Genomic DNA, 18,591 nt, shown 5'->3' with positions numbered 1-18,591 from the left:
TATGTCCTGCCAGTCCTTTCCTGCTTGCAGAGTTTCTGCTGAAAGATCAGCTGTTAACCTTATGGTGATTCCCTTGTGTGTTATTTGTTGTTTTTCCCTTGCTGCTTTTAATATGTTTTCTTTGTCTTTAATTTTTGACTGTTTGATTAATATGTATCTTGGCGTGTTTCTCCTTGAATTTATCCTGTATGGGACTCTGTGCTTCCTGGACTTGATTAACTATTTCCTTTCCCATATTAGGGAAGTTTTTAACTATAATCTCTTCAAATATTTTCTCAGTCCCTTTCTTTTTCTCTTCTTCTTCTGGGACCCCTATAATTCGAATGTTGGTGCGTTTCATGTTGTCCCAGAGGTCTCTGAGACTGTTCTCAATTCTTTTTTTTTTTTTTTTTTTGCAGTACGCGGGCCTCTCACTGCTGCGGCCTCTCCCGTTGCGGAGCACAGGCTCTGGACGCGCAGGCCCAGCAGCCATGGCTCACGGGCCCAGCCGCTCCACGGCACGTGGGATCCTCCTGGACCGGGGCACGAACCCATGTCCCCTGCATCGGCAGGCGGACTCCCAACCACTGCGCCACCAGGGAAGCCCTGTCCTCAATTCTTTTCATTCTTTTTTCTTTATTCTACTCTGCAGTAGTTATTTCCACTATTTTATCTTCCAGGTCACTTATCCGTTCTTCTGCCTCAGTTATTCTGCTATTGATCCCTTCTAGAGTATTTTTAATTTTGTTTATTGTGTTGTTCATCGTTGCTTGTTTCCTCTTTAGTTCTTCTAGGTCCTTGTTAAATGTTTCTTGCATTTTGTCTATTCTATTTCCAAGATTTTGGATCATCTTTACTATCATTATTCTGAATTCTTTTTCAGGTAGACTGCCTATTTCCTCTTCATTTGTTAGGCCTGGTTGGTTTTTATCTTGCTCCTTCACCTGCTGTGTGTTTTTCTGTCTTCTCATTTTGCTTAACTTACTGTGTTTAGGGTCTCCTTTTTGCAGGCTGCAGGTTCGTAGTTCCCGTTGTTTTTGGTGTCTGTCCCCAGTGGATAAAGTTGGTTTAGTGGGTTGTGTAGGCTTCCTGGTGGAGGGGACTAGTGCCTGTGTTCTGGTGGATGAGGCTGGGTATTGTCTTTCTGGTGGGCAGGTCCACGTCTGGTGGTGTGTTTTGGGGTATCTGTGGCCTTATTGTGATTTTAGGCAGCCTCTCTGCTAATGGGTGAGGTTGTGTTCCTGTCTTGCTAGTTGTTTGGCATAGGGTGTCCAGCACTGTAGCTTGCTGGTCGTTGAGTGAAGCTGGGTGTTGGTGTTGAGATGGAGATCTCTGGGAGATTTTCGCCGATTGATATTACATGGAGCTGGGAGGTCTCTTGTGGACCCGTGTCCTGAAGTTGGCTCTCCCACTTCAGAGGCACAGCACTGACTCCTGGCTGCAGCACCAAGAGCCTTTCATCCACACAGCTCAGAATAAAAGGGAGAAAAAGAAAGAAAGAGGATAAAAGAAAGTAAAGTAAGATAAAATAAAATAGTTATTAAAATAAAATATAATTATTAAGAAAAAAAATTTTTTTAAGTAAAAACAAAACAAAAACGGACGGACAGAACCCTAGGACAAATGGTGAAAGCAAGGTTATACATACAGACAAAATCTCACACAGAAGCATACACATACACACACAAAAAGAGGAAAAGGGGAAAAAATAATAAATCTTGCTCTCAAAGTCCATCTCCTCAATTTGGGATGATTCGTTGTCTATTCAGGTATTCCTCAGATGCAGGGTACATCAAGCTGATTGTGGAGATTTAATCCGTTGCTCCTGAGGCTGCTGGGAGAGATTTCCCTTTCTCCTCTTTGTTCGCACAGCTCCCGGGGTTCAGCTTTGGATTTGGCCCCGCCTCTGCGTGTAGGTCGCCGGAGGGCTTCTGTTCTTCGCTCAGACAGGACGGGGTTAAAGGAGCCGCTGATTCGGGGGCTCTGGCTCACTCAGGCCGGGGGGGTAGGTTGGGGCACGATGCGGGGGCGAGCCTGTGGCAGCAGAGGCCAGCGTGACGTTGCACCAGCCTGAGGCGCGCCATGCGTTCTCCCGGGGAAGTTGTCCCTGGATCACGGGACCCTGGCAGTGGCGGGCTGCACAGGCTCCCGGGAGGGGAGGTGTGGACAGTGACCTGTGCTCGCACACAGGCTTCTTGGTGGCGGCAGCAGCAGCCTTAGCGTCTCAGGCCCGTCTCTGGGGTCCGCGCTGATAGTCGCGACTCGCGCACGTCTCTGGAGCTCCTTTAAGCGGCGCTGTTAATCCCCTCTCCTTGCGCACCAGGAAACAAAGAGGGAAGAAAAAGTCTCTTGCCTCTTCGGCAGGCCCAGACTTTTCCCCGACTCCCTCCTGGCCAGCCGTGGTATACTAGCCCCTTCAGGCTGTGTTCATGCCGCCAACCCCGGTCCTCTGCCTGCGCTCCGACCGAAGCCCGAGCCTCAGCTCCCAGCCCCGCCCGCCTCGGCGGCCGAGCAGACAAGCCTCTCGGGCTGGTGAGTGCCGGTCAGCGCCGACCCTCTGTGCGGGAATCTCTCCGCTTTGCCCTCCGCATCCTGGTGGCTGCGCTCTCCTCCGTGGCTACGAAGCTTTCCCCCTCTGCCACCCAGTCTCCGCCCTCGAAGGGGCTTCCTAGTGTGTGGAAACCTTTCCTCCTTCACGGCTCCCTCCCACTGGTGCAGGTCCCGTCCCTATTCTTTGTCTCTGTTTATTCTTTTTTCTTTTTCCCTACCCAGGTACGTGGGGAGTTTCTTGCCTTTTGGGAGGTCTGAGGTCTGCCAGCGTTCAATACGTGTTCTGTAGGAGTTGTTCCCCGTGTAGATGTATTTCTGATCTATCTGTGGGGAGGAAGGTGAGGGGAGGAAGGTGATCTCCGCGTCTTACTCTTCCGCCATCTTCCCCCTCCCGCCCGTCTCCTCACTTTGACACCTGTGGAGAATTCTCTTTTTTTTTTTTTTTAATTTATTTATTTTTGGCTGTGTTGGGTCTCCGTTGCTGTGCACGGGCTTCTCATTGTGGTGACTTGTCTTGTTGCGGAGCACGGGCTTCAGTAGTTGTGGCACGCGGGCTCAGTAGTCGTGGCTCACGGGCTCTAGAGTGCAGGCTCAGTAGTTGTGCACGGGCTTGGTTGCTCTGCGGCATATGGGATCTTCCTGGAGCAGGGCTTGAACCCGTGTCCCCTGCACTGGCAGGCAGATTATTATTATTATTATTATTATTATTTTTGCGGTACACGGGTCTCTCACTGTTGTGGCCTCTCCCATTGCGGAGCACCGACTCCGGACACGCAGGCTCAGCGGCCATGGCTCACGGGCCCAGCCACTCCGCGGCATGTGGGATCTTCCCAGACCGGGGCACGAACCCGCGTCCCCTGCATCGGCAGGCGGACTCTCAACCATTGCGCCACCAAGGAAGCCCTGGCAGGCGGATTCTTAACCACTGTGCCACCAGGGAAGCCCCAAGAATTCTCTTGATTATTTAAAAGCAAGATGCTCAAGTACTATGTATCATAAGAGCGTTTTTCTGAGAGCATTGTTATAGGTTGCATGAATCAGTATTATTCAGTATTACCAGTAACAGAACTTTGGAGTGATATATTAATCTGTGTCTTATTCCTAAGGGAGGTTGTTTTATAACTTTTCTCCTTCTCATGGACTGCAGAGAAATACCAAAGGTGATGTGACTTGTCAAAAATCCCACGGGAGCTTGTCAGAGAAAGCTGAGCTCGGGGCCCCTTTGACGTAAGGGCAGTGTACTCACGCCATCTCTCTGTGTTTTTACCAGGTACTTTATTTGTGATGTGAACCCCTACTTCCTACCTCCTTCCCAAAGGGATTTAGGACAGAGAGAAAACTCATGTCACAAACAAAATAATTCCTCCATAAGTTCGGAATGCTCCCCTGTGAAGCTCTGAAAATGTGTTTTTAAAAAGCGGGGCATGGGTTTGCTTATTGTAAAGTCTGTAGGAATGTCTGCGGTTCCCGTCTCGCCCAGATGTTGATTCTGAGGATTAGAGTCCTCAGTTGGTGGCACGTTGTTGTAAGTTTGAGGCAGGCATGAGCGTGAACATCGTGGGGTGCCGTCCGTGGACTAGGAATGTCCCCTGATCTCTGTTCTTGGCACTGTACCTGGACTCTTGTGGTGTCATCTCATTACTGTGATCGAGTATTTCAGTGCGTTTGAAATGAATGATTGCAAAGCTACTTAAGAATAATAGGTCAGGCAGTTTTCATCTCTTTTGTATTTCCTACGAGGTGGTCTTTGTGCTAGCCAAACCCGAATCCGAATCACTCGCTTGGGGTGGGCAGTCTATTAAAATGCAGATTCCTGGGCCCCAGCCCAGACCCATCAGCTTGGCACCTCAGAGGATGGGGCTCTGGGATTTGCATCTTTAACAGGTTCCCTGGGTGATTCCTATGCACGGATAAGTCTGAGAATTACTACTGAAGGTCCTCAGAAGTGTCTTTGAAAAGGTTCCCGGGGGAATGGCTGCTTCTATTGCGCGTGTTTTGTGGGAATCGACCCCTAGGGTCACGTGGAGGCTCGCTGCCCCTCGTGACATCTGTCTGCATCTGCAGACACGGCAGGGCACTTGGATCCACTGAAGCCTTTCCCAGCATTATGTTCGCATAACCCTCCAGCAGACTGATTTCTCACTGCTTGCTCCTCAGACAGGAGGGTGACAGTATGGAACCCCCGTGAGCCCCCATGGGTTCCAGGGCTGCCTGTCCCCTCCTCCCCTGTCGCCAGGACCGTGCTCTTACTCCCCACCCTGTTTTCCCCTTGTCCCTCCCTCCTTACCACTCAGGCAGGGCTTCTCCCCCTTAGACAGGTGTTTGGGGGCTGAGTAAATCCCGAGGGAAGTACCAAGGGCCCAGAGGGCTGAGGGGAGGGGAACAGCACATGGCGGAGGATGGTGGGTTCCCAGAGGGACATCGCAGCCCTCAGGGCCAGCAGGAGGAAAGGCGGGGTGCCGAGGGCATGTTTGGGAGCTCCGTGCAGAGGGAGAGCCTGGGCGCAGGGAGCTCAGGTCGTCTGATCCTCGCCGTCCACGGCAGGAGCATCTCTGAAAAAATGTCCTCACTCCTCTTCTCTTCCACACCCTTCCTTTCCTTCTGCCCGTGCTGCCGCCACCCGCTCGCAGACACCGGGGATCAGGAGAGCAAGCGTTTGGGCACCTGCACGGCTGCTCCAATGCACCCCGAGCCAGACCCTGACTGGTGACTGCCCTCAGGGCTCCCGCGAGCACACACCCACGCCGTGGGAAGAGCCGCGTGTCTCGTGGGGCCGGAGCCTGTGCTGACACATGCTTTCCGTCTCCCCTTCGCCTTCTCACAGGCTCTGCCAGGCCAGCCTCTGCCCCCTGCATGGGCCTGTTAACAGACTGTGCAGGCTGCGAAAATCTGGGGAAATTCCAACAGGCAGCATGTCATCGAGTTTGACACTCCTGTAGTCCAGTGGGCTGCAGAGTTTGAGGCCTGAGTCGATGGACACACGTACATTCAAACCACATTCTTTTGGTGCCAGTGAAAGCCCTAATAAAGTGTGAGAGTGAACTGTTGATCTCTGGGGGAAGTATGGGCTCCAATACAATTTTTTTTTTTTTTTTTTTTTTTTTGGCCACACTGTGCAGCATGTGGGATCTTAGTTCCCTGACCAGGGATTGAGCCTACGCCCGCTGCATTGTAAGCGTGGAGTCTTAACCACTGGACCACCAGGGAAGTCCCTCAAATATAAATCTTAAAATAAGGGACGTACTGGCTAGTGGTAAACCAGTAATACCTTAAAAAAACAAAACATTTTAACCATTTGTAAATACCTTTCCTTTTAAATTTCAAATTAAATTTAAATTGTATGCACAGCCTAAACAATGTTTAGCTTCACAAACTTTCTCACAAAGCAGACGTCTCAGTTTCAGAGGCCGTGCTCCAGCGCCCAGGCACCAAGGGAAAGGGGAGATCTAAGCAATGATATCAGTTTGTCAGTGTCAGCAGATTGTGTACCCAACTTGCCGTGTTTTTTTGTCGTTGCAGGTGATTTTTAAAGCCAAGTCAAAATATTCTCCAGAATTACTCAAATACCGGTAAGTTCACCCTCCCCCCCGCCGCCCCCCAGGACATTTCTCTGTGTGACAGCAGGTGACCTCGAGGTTTGCACACATCACTTCCCTGTGAGCTGCCCGAAACCGGCCTGTTTGATGGGTGTCGCGTTCACTGCTCACTGAATCACCGCTTAGCAGGCCTTGCAGCATATTGGCCTTGATTAGAAGAAACAAGAGTCTGGTAGGGACTTCCCTGGCGGCCCAGTGGTTAAGACTCCCAGCTTCCACTGCAGGGGGTGTGGGTTTGATCCGTGGTCAGGGAACTAAGATCCCACATGCCATGTGGCATGGCCAAAAAAAAAAAAAAACAAGAGTCTGGTGCCTTTCCTAACCAGGGAGAACAGAGAGGGGAAATAAGTCTAAGTCATGCATGCTGCATCTAAACCTTTTCGAGGCGCTTGCGAAGTCAAGGGCCTCAGCAGAAGGAAGGCGAGTTCCCTAAAGATGCCCACGTGGCCAGACATCCCCCTCCCTACCCACTGGGTGCAGGTGCAGCTCTGGTAGAGCCTTGTCCCCGAGGCCCTGCCCCCTCCCCTTGGTGGCCTGACCCCCAGTCCCTGGCTGCTGACTGCTGGCAGGCTCTGTTTCTGGAACTCACCAGTGAGGCCCATGCAGGGCTGAGCAGGAGAGGCTTATAATCTGGAAGGGGAGGCTTTAAATCACATGCCAAATTGATGGCAGGAGGTAGATATGCATGTTTTTCCTGGGGGGGCGGGACGGGTCCATTGCTCTCCCCAAGTTTTCAAAGAGGCCTATTGACCTCCCAGCAGCAAAGAACCCCAGTGGCTTCAAGAATGGTCAGCCTTGGGGGACTTCCCTGGTGGTCTAGTAGTTAGGACTTCGCCTTCCAATGCAGGGGGTGTGGGTTCACTCCCTGGTTGGGGAGCTGGGATCTCACATGTCTCACGGTCAAAAGACCAAGACATAAAACAGGAGCAATATTGTAACAAATTCAATAAAGACTTAAAAAAAAAAAAAAAAAGAATGGTCAGCCTTGAGATGTAGAGAACAAATATATAGACACCAAGGCGGGAAAGCAGGGGGCGGGGTGGTGGTGGTGTGATGAATTGGGAGATTGGGATTGACATGTATACACTAGTATGTATAAAATAGAGAACTAATAACCTGCTGTATAGAAAAAAACAAAATTCAAGAATAGTCAGCCTTGGGCAGAGGGGGAAGGGAGACAAGGTGTTCAGAAGGTGTGAGATGGGCACCGCGTGAGCCAAGGTGTCCTGATTTCCCTGCCTGGGAGAGCTCGGCTGCCTAGGTAAACATTTCTGGAAAGGTGGCTTTGGCCACTTACCTTCTAGAGTCAAAATGAAATTTTAGTTATTTTGTTACTTTACAAACATGTAAAAATGTATACATATTTTATTTAAACATGTATCGTCTTAAATTTACAAAGACTTTTATTTAAAATTCTGAAAGTGTATTTTTTTTTTTTTTTTTTTTTTGCGGTATGGGGGCCTCTCACTGTTGTGGCCTCTCCCGTTGCAGAGCACAGGCTCCAGATGTGCAGGCTCAGCGGCCATGGCTCACGGGCCCAGCCGCTCCATGGCATGTGGAATCTTCCCGGACCGGGGCACGAACCCACGTCCCCTGCCTTGGCAGGTGGACTCTCAACCACTGTGCCACCAGGAAAGCCCGACAAGCGCTTTAAAAAAAATATATTTCAAGGATTATTTTCACAGATGATTATCATACAGTATTACAAAGTATTATGTGCAAAATTCCATTAAAAAAATCATTTACAAAAGGAAGTACGACACGGTATGTGTTGAGGGTTTTAGATGTACAGCAAAAGCTTAGAAAGGGACAAGGTACAAAGCCAAATTAGATGACTATGCATCTTTACACAGTACAATAACATGTTTTTGTAACTACCTGTGTTACGTTGATACGAGACCCTCATCCTCTGTGCAAACTGCCCCCCGCCCAAGGAGGTTTCGTAAAACAGAAATTTAACTTCACCACACATTCTACAACACAGGTGGGCTTTTTGGTGCATTTGCAAACTCCTTTCCAAACTCACGTAATGTGAGTTTCATTGAGTTTATTTAACTCAATGAAACTCACATTACGTGGTTTCTGCCCAAAATAATTTGATGCCGTTAGTTTTGATTTATGTGGAAAAGGAAAAAAAAAAAAAAAGCATTGTTCTTATGTTTTTTTCCTCGTGGGGTTTTCAAAATTGCTTCCGAAAGCAAATAACATGGGACAGTTTCTGCGAATCTCACTGCATATTCACAGTATTTTCAGCATAGGTGGTTCCTTCTGTCTCCTTTTCCCACTTCCTTCAAGGAGCCTGAACCAGCAGACTCCACCCCTTAGTCCTCTGTTAGAGTCTGTATTTCCCTCTCGACCTCTCTCTACATTCATTTCTTTCCTGATCCTCAGCATCACTTGGTGAAAACACAAAACAATGCGATACCACTGAGCGTGAATAAGGTAATAACAGTACGTCGGATTTCGAAAGGCATTCTATGGCCAGTGTCAGTAATACATGGCTGTAAGAAACCCAGCAGTCTCTCCCCACAAAGTTGCCCAAACATCCGGTTACAGAAGAGAGACTTTTAAAATGCAGTACTCTCAAATCCAGCAAGAGATTTCTTTTTGCATATTAAATGTTAAAATCACATGCATAATTATAGAATATCTTAAAGTTACAAAAATATTTTAAAACCCAATCCCGACAGTTTACCTGCAACTGCTATAAACATTTCTATGAAATATATAAAAACACAAAGGCTCTTCATTAAAAAAAGAAGGGGGCTTCCCTGGTGGCGCAGTGGTTGAGAGTCTGCCTGCCGATGCAGGGGACACGGGTTCGTGCCCCGGTCTGGGAAGATCCCACATGCCGCGGAGCGGCTGGGCCCGTGAGCCATGGCCGCCGAGCCTGCGCGTCCGGAACCTGTGCTCCGCAGCGGGAGAGGCCACAACAGTGAGAGGCCCGCGTACTGCAAAAAAAAAAAAAAAAAAGAAGGGAGGGAGGCAGGGAGGAATGGATGGAGACACTCACTGAACTGAGAGGTCTTTCATGCACCTCATCGGACAGTCTTCTCAAAAGCCTGCTGTTGAGCTCAAGAGCTTGTACCTTAAATGTTTATTTAGTACATATACATACACGTGAGCCAACCCAGAACCTGGCTGGGGGTAGACAGCAAACAACCTTGGGACACCTGAACCATCAGATGCAATTCTCCAGCTCCGAAGGATGGATCCTACTGTTTCATGAACCTCAGCTACCCTGCTTGGGCGTCGTGGCTAAAGGTGCCCTTGGCCTGCGGATGGCTCCATCACTGAACCGAGCGGTCCCCAAGGAGGTGACTGCTTTTCAAGCACGAGCACGTGGCAGCCAGAGGCCCGGTTCCTAACTCCCCTCTTTGGATGCACCACTGGGAAGCCTCACGTGTCTCCTAGGAGGCGGTGAGCTCTTCTTCCCCGTACTCCTCGGGGTCGGCCCCCTGGAACTTCTCGGCACAGAGCCGACACACGTCCTCCGTGGTGACATCACGCCTCAGGAGGAGGGTCTCTCCCGCGCAGCCACTGTTGACATCTTGGAATGCAGGCCGGAGGTGATTCAGAGCGTCATCCACTGCGGGGATGGTCCAGTTGGTGAGACGAGCGCTTTTGAACGTGGTCGTACAGGAGCTGTAACTGAGGCCGGAGGAGGGAACGTATTTCCCGAGGAGGAGGGCGCAGAGCAGGAGCCATGGATGCTGTCACCCTGGGGGAAGAAGAGGAGGAAGAGGGACCAGGGGCCTCCAGGGACAGGCTCAGACGGGGGAAGGATGGGGTGAGGGTCACGCCTTTGAGGTCAGCGAGTAGGTGGTGGGAGGACTTGAGGCAGCAGGGGTACCTGCGGAGGAGGTGATGGGGCCGGAGGTGACGCCTTTTTCTAGAAGTTGCTCTTGACGAGGGTGAGGCCTCACCGCTCCCTGGGTGATGTCAGGGGAGAAGCTCAGGGTCCCTTGAATTCTCACGGCGGCTCTCTGAGGCAGGAAGAAAGGGTCAAGCTCCGTTTTACAGAGGAGGACACGGCAGCCCCGAGCAGCCGAGGACCCGCCTGGTGTCGTGGCTCTGTGACCCAAGCTCTCCGAGTCACGCCCAGCAGATGAGAGCAGAGCTGGGGAGGGTATGGGGGGGAGCGGAGGCTCGGTGGCTGTCGTGTGACCATTCAAGACAGGGTGGCGGGGGGCACACACCAGCGGTGTGTCTGGGTGGTGAGCTGGGCCTGGTTGGCTTTTGCTTTCCCTGTCCCCAGTGTCCTCTAGGGGTCCTGTATTATTTATTGTAGTAAAGAAAGAGTAGTAAGAATTTATATCCACCATAGTGTTTAAAACAATACCCAAGAGGAATCCTCTGGAAAAGCTGAATGTCCAGATTGTGCTTCTTCCGGAGGCTCGTCGCCGTCACGTGGATACAGAGTGTACGCACACGCCACCAAGGGGCTGGGAACGGTAGGGCTGATTCCAGAGGGTTCTGGATGTTTCTAAATTGTGTTCTTCACAAAAGCACAGCAGATAATAATAAAACAATTTAAAAAATGGGGCTTTCGAGGAACCAGAATGCAGATTTTTGGTGACTCCCCATTGGCCCTGCCTTTGTCTCTCTCTCCACGCCCCTGATTTCCCCCATCGCCGTGAGAACATGGTACAGAGCAGATGAGGTGGATTGCAAGGGCCTGGACCAGTGATCACGTCCTATAAAAGAACCTGTCCTTGGCAACTAATTCATGTGCATCCCCCCTGCCCCAAACCTGTTTCTGCATGAAAAGCTTTGAATGCGTGACTACATGTGAAGATGGATCTCTGAGCCTTCAAAGAGCTGCCCACCGCCAGCCTCACGCAGCACGACTCCAGGGGCTAGGGTCACGCTGGACCTTGCCCTGGGCCGGTGGGTGGCAGCTCTCACCACCCCTGTGCACGTGTCTCATCTCCTTTAATGGCATCACCCTGTGTCCATCCCCACGGTCCCCTGCCCCCCTGCCTCTGGCACGCCTCCCTGCTCAGCTCCCCGGGGCCGCTGTCTGCTGACTGCAGGCTCTTCACCCCTTCCCTGCTCTGCCAGCCCGTCTTTCTCAAAGACAGACATGGCCACGCCGGTCACTCCTTTGCTTATCTTTTTTTTTTTTTTTTTTTTTTTTGCGGTAGGCGGGCCTCTCACTGTTGTGGCCTCTCCCCTTGCGGAGCACAGGCTCCGGAGCACAGGCTCAGCGGCCACGGCTCACGGGCCCAGCCGCTCCGCGGCATGTGGGATCCTCCCAGACCGGGGCACGAACCCGCGTCCCCTGCATCGGCAGGCGGACTCTCAACCACTGCGCCACCAGGGAAGCCCTCCTTTGCTTATCAACCTCGAGTGTTCCCCGGCTGTCCTGCCCACCCTCCAGTCTCTCTCCCACCCCTGTCTGTCTCCCCTGCAGGGCTGGTGCTCAGTGCTACAAACACTCTTCAGCCCAAACCAAGCATACTCTTTCCTGCATTTCTGACTTTGCACCGATGATACTCTGTCTTCCATGTGCTTTGTCCATCCCTCCAGTGTCTTCCCGGCCACCCTGAGCAGGGGACCCGGGCCACCTCTTCTCCATCTTGTTACCTCGGCCCCCCCAGCACAGGGCTCGGGTGGGAAGAACCGCAGTTCTTTCTCTCTAACTTTGAAAGAGACAATCCCTCAAGTTTAGATTGTTTCCACAAGAAGGGCGAGGATCTAGTATCTGCTGCAGTAGCGTGTTTAGGAAAGAAAGGGCAGCCCTCGTTTAGTTAGCTGACGCTTTTTGGATTCAGAGTGCACATCTTCATCTGGCTGACTCCTTCCCTCTCTTCCTCCTTGACATATTTATTGAGCTCCTACGGTATACAGTGTGGATAGAGGGGGTGAAGGAAAGAGCCGAAATCTCGACCCTCATGGAGCGTACTGCCTGGGTAGAAGCAGCATGTGGTCAGATCACTGTCCATATGCTTCATTATAAACAGGTGATAAGTCTGCGAAGTTCAAGTGCAGGGGACCGGGAAGCGGACCTCAGGGAGACCTGATCGTGTGCGTCTAGTGAGGTCTGGGTGTGCAGGAGGTGTCAGGAAAGGCTTCTTGGAAGCAGTGATGTTTGAGCTAAGGTCTGAAGGCTGAGGAGGGGTGGGGTAGGCCAAGTTCCTTTGGTAGAAAAATTACGTGAGAGCCTTTGCCAGTGGATAGTAAATCATTCATTGCAAGACATAAAATCCCATTCAGATTAGCTTGGGTAAGTGGGGGGTTTATTCCATCACCCTGACATCTGATGGCAGAAAAGCAAACTGCAGCTGCCCCATCGCTGTGCTTCCCCTCCCAGCAGTCACTGCACCGGCTGCTGTCAGTGGCGTGATGGCTGGAGCTGGGACCAGGACCCAGTCTGTGATGGCTTTGGAAGACACCAACACTACCTTCTAGTTTCAAGCCCGCTTTTAGTTGCTGGTTTTCTGCTTTGGGACTTGCGGACATATTCAACTTAAATGGTCTATTTTTGAGCCAAACCAGTCTGTTTCTTATTTGCCTCTTGAGTGATATTTACCTGAAGTAAACACAATATGGACAGTCCTAGAGGGAAACTTGAACTGATTTCGGTTTTGGTAAATCTGAGAAACCTCTCTCTAGACCTTGCACAGGTCACGTAGGCAGCATGTAGCTCTGAGAAACCACAAGTTAAAAATGGCCAGTGGCATAGCCTGTCCCCTTCCGACCCGGGGAAAGTGCTGAGGCTGAGGCTTACTCACTGCAGACTGTCCACTAGTGAGTGTTCCCATGCCAAAGGGGGTACTGCCCAGACTCGATGACTTTGGGGGGTTGGTGGTAAAACCCTTTCTTTTCCGGCTGCGCTGCTTGCAGGATCTTAGTTCCCCTACCAGTGATGGAACCCTGGCCCTCGGCAGTGAAAGCGCAGAGCCCTAACCACTGGACCACCAGGGAATTCCCTGAAATCCTTTTTAAGCATTATCTCACTTGATCTGCAAAAACAGCCAGCAAGGTGGGTATTATTCAGTCTGCTTTTGGATGGTGACACAGGCTCACCCAGGGCGATCTTGCCCAGGTTCTCAGAGTGCAGGATGCTTTCCGCTCTCCCCGAAACCCAGCCCTGCCTCTGAGCCCGGCTCTGCTCTCTGCATCCTTGTGAGTAGCGGGTGCATCAGTCCATGTACATACAGCCCCTCTGATCCTTACAGCCTCCCAGGGACAGGGGAAGCGGGGCTCAGGTAAAGGACCTTCCTGAGAGCACAGTTTGTAGTTGATTTGTCTTTTAGATTGGGAACCCTCCAAAGACCGAGCTCTTTTTTTTTTTTTTTTGATTTTTTTAATTGAAATATAGTTGATGTACAATGTGCCAATCTCAGCTGTACAGCAAAGTGGCTCAGTTATACACATATAGACATTCTTTTCATATTCTTTCCCATTATGGTTTATCACAGGATATTGAATATAGTTCCCTGTGCTCTACAGTAGGACTTTGTTGTTTATCCATTCTAAATGTAATAGTTTGCATCTACCAGCCCCAAACTCTGAGCTCTTAAGTGTTAACTTTGGCATGTTCTGCTTCTAGCATGAAAAAAATCATAGTTTCCTTGTGGATTGATCCAGAATGTACAGGCAGCATGCGTGGAAGGGTGCCTTCAGTCCCTTCTCTGGTCCTTCCCAGGTTACCCCTCTACCTGGCCTCGCTCTTCATCAGCCTCGTTTTCCTGCTGGTGAACTTAACCTGTGCAGTGCTGGTGAAGACGGGCACCTGGGAGAGGAAAGGGATCGTCTCCGTGCGTGTGGCCATCAACGACTCGCTCTTCGTGCTGTGTGCCGTCTCCCTGTCCATCTGTCTCTACAAGATCTCCAAGATGTCCTTAGCCAACATTTACTTGGAGTCTAAGGTAAGGTGGACATGTGGTCGAGATCCCGCTGGTTCCCCCTGGTTCTCAAAAGAGTTCCCTGGTTTGCAAACAGAACTCAACCAATGCCTCTCACACCTGACCTCCTGCAAATGATGAGCCGGGTTGTGGTTGCCAAAACAGGGAGCCTTGTAGTTCCTTGAATTTTGTATGTGAGAAGAGTTGGCTCTGGGTGGCTTGCAGCGTATGGGGGTGTGCAGACTTACTGGCAGAGAGCTAAGACTCTGGTTTATGGATACAGCGGTTTAAGTGACATTTTAAAGGACCAGTGGCATTGATTGTGCCACTAATATTAATAGAAACACACACCTAGTGTTCCCTGCGTTCCCGGCACTTTTATAAGCGCTCTGCATGTGGAAACGACCGTAACCCTCACAACTCTATGGGAGTAGGTATCACTCACTTGATAGATAGAGAAACTGAGGCAAAAAGAGGTCAGAGGCTCGCCCCGGGTTACACAGCCAGGAGACGCAGGGCCAAGATTTGGTCTCCGCAGCCTGGCTCCGGGGTCTGGGGTCTCTCCTCTCCACCACCCTGTCGTGGTGCAGGGAGACTCAGATCCAGGCTCACCCCTGCCTTGGCTGTGCCCATGAGAGGGTCCCCCTGAAGAGTGGGAACTGCTCCCGGGGTTCAGGACATCAGGCCTCTCATGGTGACAGTTCAGAGATGGAGCCAGACAGACTGTGTGTTGGGCTGCAGCCCACAGACCTGCAATCCCTGTGCATAACCAGCTTCAAAACCAAAGAAAGAGCCTGGAGTCAGCAACAGAGATATCAGTGGTTTAATAGATGGGGGAGCTTACACGTGTGAAGCAAGGTCCTGGAGAAACACCCCACCGAGTGCAGTGGACGGCAGGCAGGACTTGGTGGTGGTCTTCGCTCCCGGGGCCGGGGAAGGGGAGATAACCAGTTAAGGTGGGGGGATTGACATCCGGTGGGCTCCTTAGTTACCAGGGAAACCAGCAGAGGGGCCCGCCCCTCACCGCCCCCTTGATAAGAACAATCACCAGCTGGGCCCTGGGAGCAAGTATGTCGTAGGCAGGTCAGTCCTGTGAGTAGGTGTAGGTGAAGCGGGCCCTGGTCAGGCAGGGGATGGACAGAGGGCAAGAGAACAGCCACCCTGAGTGGGCTGACTGTACGCTGGGAGAGGGCAGCTCCTGCCCGTCCTCTTGTTTAGCTGCTGTGCCCCCCACCCTAGAGTTCCTGTCTTCTCCTTTTCTTCCCCCAGAGTTACAAAGAGGGGGGCTTCCCTGGTGGCGCAGTGGTTGAGAGCCCGCCTGCCGATGCAGGGGACACGGGTTCATGCCCCGGTCCGGGAAGATCCCACATGCCGCGGAGCGGCTGGGCCCGTGAGCCATGGCCGCTGAGCCTGCGCGTCCGGAGCCTGTGCTCTGCCACGGGAGAGGCCACAACAGTGAGAGGCCCGCGTACCGCAAAAAAAAAAAATCAAAGAGGGGCAGGTCTGCTGCTTGGAGCAGGGGTTCTGAGGTGCCCTTCACCAGCCTGGTCCCCGACTCTCCCTCACTGAGAAGTCTGGTGGCGAGTGGAGGTCAGGAGAGACGCCCTGGGCTCTGGCTGGCCACGGGACCCCAGGCCCACCAGCCTGTCGCCCCACGGAGCCTGGGTTTTCTCACGTGTAAAGCAGTTGAGTGATTTCACAGCTCCTCTGCTTCGGAAATTCAGTGATGCTGTGCCCCGGGGCACCCCCCTGCCTTCCTTGCCTCGCGGCCCGTGTGGCTGTAACATCTTTGGTCTGAAGACTTGAGCAGCCGTGCCTTCCACGATCCTGTGTCTTCAGGAGTGATCAGTAGATTAAAGTCTGCGCCTCCAACTTCAGAAATACAAAGCCTTCATCAGGGCGTCCTGTGACGTGACTGAACTCTTGCAGAATCCCAGAAGTTATTGTGGCAGCATCGTTTTTTGATTGAGAAGTGTCGGCAAATTTTAGACGTAACTTTGCCTTGACTTTATTATTTATAGTGTCTCGTGTATAAGGGCTAGCGATGGCTTTTTAAAGACAGGATTGTGATTTTTATAGGAGGGGTCACGTTTTAGATTGTCAAAGTACCATTTAGATGACCCCTATGGCAAACAAGCTAATAAACTACCACTGGCAAAATAAAACACTAGCTTAGATTTAGTTAATGACTTTCAAATACAAAACTCAAAAATCGATTTCAGGTTTTTAGTTAACCGTTTCTAGCCAGGGGTCATCTAACTGACTTTGGAAATTGATAGCTTCGTAAATGGGGGCACAGATGACCCATTTTCACAGAATTGCAAGCCCTGAGTCACATGGAGACTCCAGCACTCCCGCCTAGAAGATGCTGGGTCTTGAGGAAGTGCTCACCGCCCAGAGCCACTGTCCACAGCAGCGCTGTCTGCCAGCCGCCATCCCTCTGAGGTTGTCTTGTTGTCCTCAAGCCAGGGGCTGGGCGCTGGGCTCATAAGCTGAGAGGGTCCTTGGAGCTGAGCCAGCGGCGTTTAGAGATTTAACCAAATAAGCCATCTGACTTTCTTGTTCTTCCAAACCTAGGCCTTAGGCAAATGGCTCCTATTTTCAGGCATCTCCAGATCAAGCCCCAGGTTTTGAAGCATCTCTATGAAGATAATTTGAAGTTTGGGATGGGTGTGGCGTGAGGTGAGGTTTGCAGTTGGGTTTAAGGTCTGAGGGTGGAGGAGAAGCTCAGAGGAGACGGCAGTGCCTCTGAGATCGAAGCTTTAGCAGGTCCGAACACAGCCCGTGTTCTGGGAGGGGGCTGGGGTCCTGGGCCCGGAACGGGCGCCCCCCTGATGGCTCCTCCTCTTCCAGGGCTCCTCCGTGTGTCAGGTGACTGCCGTCGGTGTGACCGTCATCCTGCTCTACGCCTCCCGAGCCTGCTACAACCTGTTCATCCTGTCGTTTTCTCAGAGCAAGAATGTCCATTCCTTTGATTACGACTGGTACAATGTGTCAGACCAGGTCAGTGGGCGCCGACGAGGGCCACCTGATTGGTGGCTTTTTGCTTTGCAGCATCCCACGTGGCAGAGAGGTGTAAGCTCCTTGATTTTGCTGCTAAATAGCTGGGTGACCTTGAGAGTCACTTACCTGGGTGGTATCTGCACCCTTACCTGTAAAGTGGGATCATAGTTCCTGCCTTGTTCCAGCTCACGTCTTCTGAGAAAACTAGGACACACACACACACACACACACACACACACACACACACTTCCTTCTCCTTTCTACTTTCTGGGGCTTTTGTCAAGCAGTACTTAAATTTTTTAAGTGCTTTCATATAAATGTAATATGATGTTATTAAAGGGTGAAATTTGCCTAGGTAAAAACAAATTGTATCCAGGTTTCAGAAAATACATAAAATTATGAAGTTTTTTTTAATGGAGCATGTAAACTAATAGCATTTGAGGAAATCTAGACAAAAGTGACCAAGAATATTAAGGTGTTAGTAAGAGCCCATTTTATATCTCAATATGAAACTCTTTCTTTTTTTATAATGTATTCTAGAAATTCATAAATTATAAAACAAATGAACAGAGGTAGTGAAATATAATATGGCATCCATCTTCACAAAAGCTCAAAATAAAAAAGAATGAGAATTAGTGTTCTCTCATTTGAGAAATATCGATTCTTTGTCTCCAGCCCTGGGCAAAGTGCTGGGGACACAAAAAAGAACAGACCTAAGCCTCCCAGTAGGAGTTTGTGTCTGCTGAGGAAAAGAGCCACACAGATAAGCCATTACAATAAAGAAATAGAAACGTCTGTAGTAGGAGTCTCTTGGATTGAATGGCAAACGCTCCTGAGATTTTCCTGGAAAAACACTGAATACCCAACTCTAGACAAATCCACTTCTAAAATCCCAGGTGCTCAAACCTTGCACTGAATTGCACTGAATTGTGACTCTGGAGGAAAGAATAAAGTGACCATGATAAGTTAAAACTGTGAGGACACGATGAAGTCCAGGAGAGGCACATGCAAGATGTTATAATTAGAAAGGATAAAAACCGCCACAATAACCACCGCCGGCCTCACCCAGACGAACAGCACAAATACAGGATGGGGGGAAGGTGGGCAAAGCACTGCTGAAGCTCTGTCCTGTTGTGAAAAATCAAACACATAAGGATCTAAACGTTCAACAATGATCAACTAGAAACTTACTCATAATACATAGAGGATTTTTCTTGTGGTAAAATATACAATACAATCGACCGTTTTAATCATTTGTAAGTGTCCAGTTCAGAGGCATTCAGTACTTTGACACTGTTGTGCAGCCATCACCACCATCCATCTCCAGAACTTCTTCATCTTCCCAAATGGAGACTCTGTCCCCATTAAACAACAGAGATTTGGTTTTAAAACAAAATAATTATTTCAACGTTTCTTTCAATTAAGAGCTTATAATTATAACGAACTTAAAATATCACAATTTAAAAGATTCTGTTGTTTGGGGGATATCTATTTATTTATACATATCTAGATCTATGTGTTGCAACCAAAATAATCTAGGAGCAAGCCAAACAGACAGCCCCAAGTTGCGGGTTATTTATGTAGAATGGAAGAAGCACACACAACACACT

General features: G+C 50.3%; 1 protein-coding gene across 1 annotated transcript in view; it reads left to right on the top strand.

Moving 5' to 3' along the window:
• Positions 1 to 18,591, top strand: part of GPR137B (G protein-coupled receptor 137B) — a gene marked incomplete at both ends in the record, with an annotated part of 52,326 nt that overhangs the window by 21,906 nt on the left and 11,829 nt on the right. Inside the window, 3 exon segments of the mRNA XM_079699129.1 lie at positions 6,049 to 6,098; positions 13,780 to 14,002; positions 16,832 to 16,981. Coding sequence (XP_079555255.1) covers positions 6,049 to 6,098; positions 13,780 to 14,002; positions 16,832 to 16,981 — 423 coding nt within the window.

This window comes from Hyperoodon ampullatus (assembly GCF_949752795.1).
Source record: "Hyperoodon ampullatus genome assembly, chromosome: 1".
Taxonomy (NCBI): Eukaryota; Metazoa; Chordata; class Mammalia; order Artiodactyla; family Ziphiidae; genus Hyperoodon; species Hyperoodon ampullatus.
The sequence above is the reverse complement of the archived record's forward strand: the minus strand, read 5'-3'. Positions and strand labels throughout refer to the sequence as shown.